Raw genomic sequence first — 11,205 nt, 5'->3', positions numbered from 1 at the left:
TTCATAAGGTTTGCATTGGCCCACCTCTCTCTACTAGAACCTTGGGGGTGGGGGTGAACCCTTAGCAATCACTTACAGGAACCACCACTGTAGCCCCTCCCTCACTACAGGAGCAGACTTGGAGCTGGGGGAACTCTTAGCAGCTATGTACAGGAGCCACAACTGTAGCTCTTCTCTTGCTGTTAGAACAGACATGGGACTAAGGGGAAACCTTTAGCAGTTACTTACAGGAACCATTACTGTGGCCCCTCCCTTGCTACCAAACACACCCACCACACAAAACCACAACAGTCAGCTACATGCACAATAATACACTTTATAATAACATCCAGAGTAAGAAAAGAAGCGTATAGCTGTGAGTATTGCAGAGATGGTGATTTAGTGATACAGAACGTGTGAAACAGCCTGTCATTGAGTCTGTATGACACAATTGTTATTTGACCAAGTCATGGTAGCACTTTCTGGATACTTAAACTCTATCCATGTGTATTTTGTTTTCATTAAAACATTTAAAAAAAAAAAAGTTAAGTGAAGAGGAAGAAATCAGGAAGGTTTCTAAGATTTTGGTCAGCACTGTTGATGTTGTTTATATAGCTAACATTTTTTTGTCATATGACCAAAAAGAAATGAAGAAAACAGAGTATAGGCCTAAAGATAATTTGTTTTGTTGTTAATACTTTTTTTTTTGTTTCCGCCCCCCTCCCCCCTTCCTCTGGAAAGGATATTGGATATTTAATTTCTTAACCTATTTTAATATATTTTCTATGCTAGAGGTGGGACAGAAGAATATGTTAGGAATATTTTGATTTTTAAAATAACCTTGCTGTCTTATTAGTCAGTTTACAGCATTAGAAGTTGTCAAAAAAATTATTATCCTTTTTGTTAGAATGAAAAACAAATTGAAAAGAAGCGTCAAAAGTTGGAGACTGAAAAGGCTACAATTGTATTGAAGTCACAAACAGAGCACGAACAAGTGGATGCCCAGCCCTTGTCAAGGAGCAGTAGCCAAAACACAAATGATAGTAGACTAGAAACATGCAATTCTGCAACTACACAGCTTTTGCAGCATGAAGAAAAGAATGAGCAGGAAGCCTCAGAATGCCTTGATTCAGGTAAAACTGCTTCCTTTTAATGTGTCATTTAATGTTATTTTTCACATAGTTCTTCCCTTTGTCTGTATTATTTTTCATGATACCACATGTCAAGTTAATCTACTGAAAACCTAAAAATGCATCGTTAGGTTATTGTATTGGAAAATCTGCTATGAAAAAGTGCATGTTTCTTGGTATGACTGATACTGTATCTGAAATTAAGTTCATTTTTATCATAATCAAATATGTGGTCCACTTTTCATCAATACCAAGCTAAGTTGAATTTCTTTATTAAAACTTGGAGTTTGCATATATTTTATGCTTACAGTTTATTTTCTGTAGCAAAATGTTGTGTAAATTTTACATTTCACATGCTTTTGTGTATAAGTTTGGATTGAAAATTCATCTCACCCCAGCAATTGTATTAAAAGATGATCTAACATGTTCTCTGAATATAACTGTATGATATGTACTGCTTTATTTCTGTTTGATGTAGATAACAGTAAGAAAAAAAATAAAAAACCAAAATTAAAAAGGGGCCACAGAGTAGAACCTGTTAATACAGACGATGCTGTTCCCAAAAATACTATGCCACCATCAGCTCTTCCACCAGGTACGTGTACTTATAAACAATAATCAATGTCTCAATTTGTGGTTATTAAGCCTTTAAAATATTCATTTGTGAATGATGAAACTGGAATGGTCTTCATAAAAGAGATGTGCTACTAAATCTTACTCTCCGGGAAATCTTTGATGCAGTTTCCCACTTCATGGTATGAACTTTCAGGAGTATTGATTTGCTCCATTCTGCGGGGGGAAGATGTTACTATTTTCATAAAAGAGAGTCAGAGACTTGACTACTCACTGATGAAAAAGTGATTAAAAATATCAATATTTGTAAGTCAGTTTGTTTTTAAAGCATTTCATAATTATTTGCCATATTTACAGTATATTACATACTTTTGGCATTTCTAAATGCTTTGATTTCTCACAAAGAGAACAGGCTTCTGTACATTTAATCAAAATCAAGTGCAGTCGTGGTGTGTTTTGACTGTCTTTGTTTTCCTTTAGTTGGCTGGGAAACTCCCAAACCCAATAGACTTCGAAAACTTGAGCCTCTTGGTGAAACACATCATGCTGGTAATTGAAAATATTTTGGGTTTTGTAATTTTTAAAAAACATTCTCCATTGTTCATTCACTTCTACATTAATTTCATTCTTCATCTTTTTTAATTTCCTAATCCCAGTTTCACTGACCAAAAGCTAACCCTTTTGCTTAGTAGAAAGCATCTTTTTGATTTTTCAAGTCTTATTTTTTTTACCAAAAAGAGTAAGTTCTCTCAGATTCCCTTATGAAGTTTAAAGTGGCATGGGATATCAGAAGCCATTAATGTTCTGAAGTTTTTTGCATAGCAGCATGCACTTACATATTATAATATCCCATAAAAAAGAGTAACAGGACCAGTTACTTTAATAGACCAAACACATATTTCATTCAAAATTAAAGTTTCAAAGTGTATTTCCATTGTCCATATATAGACAGTTCATCATTATGTGATGTAATGGGGACAGGAGTTGTGTTACCTGAATGCTGGAAGAAGTCTGAGGCACTCAGCAGAGAGGATACTGCAAGAACACCTGAGCAGGACTGCAGAGATTCACCAGGTCTTACTAATTTGGGATCCATGGTGGCTTTTCCACATCCGGGCTAGTTCTGCACTAAGCTGCCTGTTTGTTTCCACACGGATGTGGAAGGGCTAATTGTTTCACTGTACTGAGCCAAAATGCGTCCCGTGTATTTCTGGAGTTCTGTGAACCACAGCCCACGTCCAAATGAATTTGCTGTGTGTAAGCTGATTTCTTCTGTTGCCTCTTGACATAGTCTAAAACTTCTTCTGCTCTCTGCTACTGTTTCAATATGGTTTTAGAAGCATAGTCAGTAAGATTTTTTGTCATTGATTTGGGAGTGTTTTCTTGTGAGAAAGAAAGCTGAAGAAATGTGGGCACCTCTGAACTGAGTGCCTTATGTTAGCAACTCCAAATGAGGGACTGCAATTCCAGCTATGATGAACAGCCCAACATAAACTTGCTTGCAGAAATAGTGAGACTTCCAATGGAAAACTTGATCTGCAGGGAGAGGTCTTGTTGGTAAAGGTTGGGATCTGATGTTTTCTTTGAAGAGCCAGTGTCCCTGAAAGTTCACCAACTGATAGGAGAAATAAGTTTAATAACTGGAAATGTCAAGGTGGTGTAGGCAGATTCTTGATTTCTCTCTTCAGTAATGACTATTTTCTATTTTTGGAAGACTGTGGAAGATTGTTTTTCGTATCCTCATACTCCATCTTTTATCAGTTTTAGATGATAATTTATTTGTTTTTCTTACATTTTTACTTTTCAAATTTTGAAGAAGCAAGTGAATATGGAGACATCTGGAGTAATATGAGACGAGGATAACCAAACTATAGCAATGGGAACACTTATGAAAATTGAACAAAGAGAATATTAATTGAGGAACTTATAGAGAAAGGAGCTCAGAGTGGCTGTAGTGATCCTTGAGCTTAACCCTAACTTGAGCTGATTGTACTGCTATCACGTAGTACAGCACCGTGTGGACATACCTGCTGAAGTTCTGAAGCAACAGAACATGGAGTTTCTCTGCCAAAGAATCAAAAGATGCCTAAAGAGGAATTAAGATCTCTAAAAACTAGATATTTATTTTTCACAGGAGCATAATTTATGTGCAGAAAATGTAATTTGTAGTCTTAATCATAAAACCATCTTGCTCTTTTTTTTTTTTTAAAGGCATGTAGAGAGAAAGCGGCAAGAAAGAAAAGCCAGATGAAGAGGTAGGGATGGTAAGAAAGGGAAGGGGTGATACCCAATTTTGATCTGTGCTTAAGGGAGGTGTTGCGTTTTGTAGCAAGAGCATGGGTGGGACAAAGGGGAAAACAACTGCTTAAGCTAGGTTCCCTACTCATTGATGCGTAAGTCAGTAACCTGAGATCTGTGTTAGTTTAGTCCATTTGTAACGTAAGGATAATAAAGTATTTTGGAATTTAACGATGGAAATATGTTGGTAGGGGAACAATCTCTTGACCAGAGGTGTAACCACTGAGATCAGAGGAAACTTGGAGTGTTCAGAACTTAGCAGCTGAATTCAAGACATTGCCTGCTCTTTGCTGAGATGTGGTTTTTTTTCAGGAATTTTGAGACACTCGCAAGTTTCACATAGGTACAGTAAATCCTGAGAAAGCAAGAAAGCACATATTAGGAAAGCACTATTTATAGATGAAAAAAGCTCTGCAAACTCATGTTCCAGCATTGTCTAACCTTTAGTTAGGTCCTGATATCAAAGAGCATCAATTACTTATTGTGCTTAAAGCAGTTTTTTTTTTACTCAGACCATTTGAGAGCTGTAGCATCATAGAATCGCTTAGTTTGGAAAGGACCCTTAAGGGTCATTAAGTTCAACCATTGACCTAACACTACCAAGTCCATCTTGCACTGATTTTAGCTTGTCATCTGTCCTTGCCCGTTTTCTGTCACACAACAGTGTTTTTCAATGAGTTTTTACATATTTTGCGGATGGAGAACCTGCCTCTGCCTAGAAACTCATCTGAATTTTCCTAAGGCCAGTGGACACTACCTTTGATCTATTTGTTAGAATATTCCCTGAATTGCAACTTTCTGGAAACCAACTTCTTTTTGTCTGTCCCTTCAGCAGAGAAATAAATCAGTTTTGATTATTTAGGCTTTTTTTTTTTTTTCCCAGCTTTGCCCAAAATTCACTGTAAGGGTGGCTTTGAAAGTTTTTCAGGCATTCAATCTTGTGAAACAAAAAGGCCTGGTTTCCTTATTGGTTTCCTGCTTAGTTGATATATAAGTGTCTTGAAAGCACAATTTGCAGTGTGAGCTTAAAGTTGTTGTTTTGTTTTGTTTTTTAATTTCCTTTAGCTACAACTTTAGTCAGGCTTGCTTTTCTGTGGGATTTTTGGATTCTCTGAAGTGCACTGTTTCCTATAGCAATACTGCATTATGTTAAAGAATTTGCTTTGACAAACTGTTATTGGCCAAGTGTCTGAAAAGGCTTTGTATATGGGGCAAATGAGTACCTGCCCTCATGTAGACCAGGCTGAAAAACCTCAGCTCCAGTAGGATGCTCAGTAGATGCTGTTATCAGGACTTCAGGTAAAATTGTTAATGTCCATAAGAGCAAGGAAAGAAAAAAATATTTAACAGACTGCTTTTAAAAGTTTAAGGAGCTGTAGTTATGCACAGAAGTTATTTTCAGGAGTACACTCAAAGTCTGTGTCCAAGAGTGTCTCAATGCATCATTTGATGGCTCCTCAATGTAAGTCAAGAAACTCCCTTAAGCTTCACAACAGAGAGGACTTTTGATAGTGTTGATTTCTGCTAGTCCATGTTAAAACACAGAAACAGGTCTTTCTCCGTATTCCCATGCATTCTAGTACAGGTCTTTGTTAGTTAGGATAGCAGTTATTCCTTTGTTTTTATCTTACAAATAATTTTTTGGAAAGTGTCACGGATATGTGGTAGACCTTGCTGCTGAAATATATAAAATTAGTGTGGTGTGAGCTTGAAACAACATCCAAAAGTCCAGGTTTTAATGCTAGGTATTCGTAGCGATTTAATGTGCAAACTGAAAAATTTAAGTGTTGGTGAGCAGGCTATTGAGTGCATATGTTGAGTCATTTTTGTGTCATTCTTAGCAGAGAACACTATGTTGGGTGTTTAGGCAGGGTTCACAGGCAGTAGAGTCAATTATATAAATCTTCATACACTTATTTTCACTAAAGGCTGCAATTTTTCCAGTCACACTAATGATTCTAGCACAACACTAGGTAATGAGTGTCTGTTTACTGTTACTGGAGGATATATTTACAAGAATAATAAACCTCTCATTATAGGAGGTAAAATTGTCTGCCAGTCCTAAAGTTGTTTGCCAGACCTCAAGAAACTAATAAAAATATCCATCGGACAGTTTTTCATTTACCCTATAATAATTTGTTGCAGTTTTGTTGCTTTTCACATGCTGCCATAACACTGAATTAGCTCTCTTAAAATCAAAGGATTTAGAACAATAACATGAAAGTGTTATTTTACTGATTTAAATGTAAGGATAACTAAAACCTTGATCCTATAGGCATGTACACATATTCTTAGAGTAATGTAATTCAACGTGCTTGCTTTTGTTGATTTTAGCTCAGGAATGCAATTTTAACACAAGTTATTGCATATGTAGACCAAGTGGAATATATTTTTCTTGGAAAACTATGATTTACTAAAGCTGAATTTTGTGTTGGCAGACCATGAGGCTTTTTTGAGGAGGAGGTTGTCTGTATTAATGAAATTGAGATTTGAATGTTTCAAAAAGCTGCTTTTATTTTTTCTTGATTTCTACCTGTTTCCTTTTACCATCTTTCATGATATTATTTTGCCTGTGAAATATTTTGTGTGTACCAGCCTGCATGTTTTTTTTCTTCTATATCAATTGCAAATGAGAATATTCATTATTCTCTTCTGATGTACTTAATAACTTTATCTTGAACTATTTTACCACTTTAAACTCTTTTATTGACAAAAGGAAATGTTGCACTTCTATCTAAAAAATCTTAATATAGTTCTTTTAGAAAGTTAGTATGTCTTTCAAGATAAATGCCATGCATAAATGGTCCCAAAATTTGGGATGCTGCTTAGCGTTGCTGTTACTTAAAACGTTATTGCAATGCAGACTTGACTACAGCAACATTCAAATTTTGATACTTCATTTTTTCAGTTGTTGTTTGTACACTTTGGATTTCTCGTTTCCTATTTTTAGGGATGTTTACTGATTACCTTTGGGCTTGATCTTGCGAATGCTGATGCATGTAGAACAAAATGTAGTTAAACCCTGTTTTATTCAATACACCTCCAGACATTAATTAGCACTATGTCTGAAAGCTGCTTGTAGGAATTAGCTCTAAGCTTGTAGGCTACCTAGCTTTCATTAAGGAATCAAGAATTTAACTTATTTAAACAGCCTGTAAGCAAGGGAGATGGTAAATGACAGATTAATGTGTTTTTCTTCTCTGACATTTCTTATACAGATTTCTATGGAAAGCCTCTGCCCCCGCTGACTATACGCCAAAGACCCAACAGTGACACCCATGATGTCATTGCTTAACTGGATCACAAATAGCATTTAAAAAACATCATACAAAAATGACAGCAGAAGTGTTTTTTGCCCTTGAAAGAAAATTTTTTAAATGACAGCTTGTTGGAAAATAACTTGGTGACAATTAAACATGGAGTTCATTCTGTTGTACTTATTTGGTCAGAGTTCGTAATTTACTTTTCACACCACCAGCTCTTCTTCAGGATTTAGCATGAGATCAAGAAAGGTCTATATGTCCATGGATGCTCCTATGAACATGGTATTGAATATTTATTTGATTATACATATGAGAATACAGAGCTGTAAACCTGAAGAAAAATACCTTCAAGATCATAATACTGGACTGTACATTCTCACCAAGACCTTGCTGCAGGTGCTGCACAGTGCTGGGTATTTTTGCAGCTAATAAATGGTTCTAAAGCATTTTGTAAGATTTGTGTATGATAGGGTGAATATAGGAAGTTTATGCAACAAATATTGAGTATATTTTTCTAACTTTTTATAAAATTATTTGAAAGTTTGAGTGGACATGCATACCTACCACCAATAAAATGATACCTAGAAAGCATTAGAATGCTGATAGTCGAATGCACACGAGTATCTTTCACTTTTACATTTCTCTTACAGTAGCAATACCTCTTATTAAGGATTACATCACCAGATACATATTTCTTCTGGCAATCTGAAGGGGGTTAAAGATAGAAATTATGCTATTTGAATTGTCTGAAAGTTTTCTTATGTGTTGTTTTCTTTGTTTTGTCAACTGAGTTTGGCATAGGTAATAAATTCAGTTGAAAAAATAGAGTTGAATATTGTATTGTCTACTACAACATACAAGAAAATTGCACATGGCAAAAGTTTTGCACTAATTCAGTCTTCAGTTCTGATGAAAAACTGAATCAACCAATATGCAGATAAACTCTAGCACTTTTTAATCTCCATAATACTAAAACATCATCTTGAAAACAAAGGAAACTGCAGATTTTTAAGATTAATGTAATACTTCCATGTAATGTGCTAATTCTACATTAAAAAAAATCGCATACAAGTGATAGATAAACAGCAAAGGTTACGGTTGGATATATTCCTGTATAAATGTGTTTCCTCTTACATTGGAGACAACCATCAGTATACTGTATAAAAGTATAGTTATGCCACTCAGTTACAGCAAGGATGAAACCCCCATTCAAAGGCTTTTTGAAGAACCATTATTTGATTATTTTCTGTTATACTTTTTACAGCAAGGATGAAACCCCCATTCAAAGACTTTTTGAAGAACCATTATTTGATGATTTTCTGTTATACTTACAGTCTTCCATAACATGGTATTACCAACAGATTTTAGTAGACATTAAAACAATGCAATGTATGTATTCAGTACTTTGACATTAGAAATCTTTGCCATATAGCCCTTACAGTGATGAGTTACACAAATAAACATCTCCCATATTAATTAAAATGAAATTATTATCTAAGATTTTTAAAGAGTATGTTTGTGTGGGGAAAAAAAAATTAGACTTAAGAATATTATATCTGGAATGGGTGGAGAGGAATATTCCATGTTTGCTAGTTTAGTGTAAGGAGGAAACAATGTGCATGTGACTGTCAGCATGAGAATACTTCTGATGTATTCTAATGGAGTAACATGGTCAGTTTGATCATTCTCAGGATTTAGTCATTTTCACTACAAACAAACATCGTATTAAGGGGGGGGGGGGTGTGGACAGAGGTGTGCATAAAAGTTTGTGTGCATTCTCAATCACACTATCTTTAGCTAAGCTACCGCTTAAATTTTTTTACTTCAAGACTCTACTTTTGCAGGCTTATTTTTTTTACAGCTTCAGTTTCTAGAAATGTATTACCCTTTAACACTTATGTAAAATAAATTAATGGAAGTTTGTTAAAAATAAAGCTAAATACTGCTGTGGAAACAAAATTTGAGAAATTGGAGTGTAAGATCTTGATACTTATATGTGAAGTGTGTGTTATGCATGTTGTGTGTGTGGACACGTATCAGTTTTGTTTCTGCTTTTAAAATAAATTTTACCAATATATGACCAAAGTACTCAAAAATGTTTCATACAGTTTTGTTTATTCATATGCTCTGTAATTATTTACTACTGTAATTTTTTTAATAATATATACTAGCTTGACTTTTCATTTGCCCAAGATGATATTTATGTATAGAATAAAACTAAGGCACAGCATAAACATTTTCCCCATATTATCATAAATTGACCATTTTTGGAAACAAGTATAGTCATAAATGTTTCACGGCTGCAAGTCTCATTTACATTGCTGAAATGTACAAAATAGAGACCTTATAGATGGAGTCTCTGCATATTTTTACAACTGCAATGTGATCAAATTTAGAATCTATTGATAGATTGGCACTAGTGTATATATGTATAAATATAAAGTGCTTTGATAGCACACTTAGTATTTGAGAGGTAATAAGTTGCACAGTTATAGGTTGAGAGGTAATAATTATTGCACAAATTAGAAGATTTTGTCAAGTTCTAGTGCTTTTCCTTGTCAATAACATCACTTCCAAAATGTATCAGTGCCTTCAGCTAAGAGTCTTTGTAGTTAAGTACGTGAGTGGTAAGAACAGAAATACCCTACCTAAGCAGAACTTTTTGCATTATCTATGTGCAACTTTTTAAATACATTTTAGACAAAATATTTTAAAGGTAAGTTAAATGTATCATCTAAGATAAGGAATAGTAATTTTCATGAGCTGAACTAATGTAAAAGGTAATCAGTGCTTCAAAATAAGTCATTCTCATTGTTGTCTTCCTTTTTAGCCAAAACCTAGAATACACAGGAGGACCTTACTCAAAGATAAAAAGGTTTTCAATAGAAACTTATAACTATAATTGTATTATTAAAAATAGGTATATTTCATATCCCTTAGTTTCACATCTGTGGTGTGGTCTCTCCACGTAAGCAATGAACAGTAAGCAAGGGGCACTCATATCGAGGTGAGACAAAAGCACTGCAATTTTAGAGGAAGCTATTTGATAACCTTGTGAGATTTCTATTTCAATTCCACAGTCCCGATGGAGAATTAGAAAGCTTTAAAAGAATTACCTGCAATAGCCAGGTGATGCCAGCTTTCTAATGGCCTTCTTGTGAGCCCTGGTTAGGAGGATCAAGATGGAAGGAGCAAGGCACCCGCAGAGAGGCCCACAAGGCAAGTGTCACTGGCAATCCTCAAACACATCGCTCACCCCACTGGCTCTCAGTGGGGCCACAGAAGCCGCTGTGCAACAGGCTTTAAGCCTGTGTTGTCTCTCACTTTCTGGACTGTGAATTCTGTGTGAGCTTTATAAAGGCTGCGGTGATTATCCTTTCCTTGGAACCCAAAGAACTGTAACTGTTCTCTGGAGGCCTAGCTGTCACTTAAAAATGGATTTCTCAGTTTTGCTATTTTAGATGACTTAAAACAAAGTTGACATGGCCTCATGACAATTTTCCTCTCTAGTAGAAACCAGTATATTTCGGCATATTTCCTGAGAACAGTTTTTGATATAATGATGTCACATTAGAAAAGATTGATGGGAGTAACAAAGCAAGCAGCATAGGTTTTGGGTTTTTTTCTTTAAAGAACATTCATATGGTATTTTTTCCACTAAGATACTGTAGTATTTTAGTTGAAAGCTTAGTACTGCAACTTCAGGATGCTACCCACTGACTTTGCCATACTGTCTGTTAGCTTCCTAGCTTCTGGAATTCATTCAACTCAAAGTACTTTACTGTTTTGAACAGAACATATACCACAGTATTTCAATAGATGCATCTGTAAATGGCATGAGGAGATACATTTTAAAAGTAAGCGTAATTTGAGGCAAGTTTATCTTCGGACAGAAGAATCATTTTCTTGGTTGGGTTGGTTTTGTGAGGGTTTTGGGGGGTGGTTGAGTTTTTGTGAGGTTT

The 11,205-nt window shown here is 35.2% G+C and overlaps 1 protein-coding gene across 1 annotated transcript; it reads left to right on the top strand.

The window, feature by feature from the left end:
* Positions 1–886: 886 nt before the first annotated feature.
* On the top strand, positions 887–7,275 carry LOC104466721 (ADP-ribosylation factor-like protein 13B; the record flags this gene model as incomplete). Its single annotated transcript, XM_010080244.1, has 4 exons — positions 887–1,112; positions 1,588–1,704; positions 2,163–2,231; positions 7,199–7,275. Coding segments are annotated over 4 exons (489 nt in total), but the record flags the coding sequence as incomplete, so codon positions are not given.
* Positions 7,276–11,205: the final 3,930 nt, after the last annotated feature.

The sequence above is a fragment of the Pterocles gutturalis genome, unplaced genomic scaffold (genome assembly GCF_000699245.1).
Source record: "Pterocles gutturalis isolate BGI_N339 unplaced genomic scaffold, ASM69924v1 scaffold7384, whole genome shotgun sequence".
Lineage (NCBI taxonomy): Eukaryota > Metazoa > Chordata > Aves > Pterocliformes > Pteroclidae > Pterocles > Pterocles gutturalis.
The sequence above is the reverse complement of the archived record's forward strand: the minus strand, read 5'-3'. Positions and strand labels throughout refer to the sequence as shown.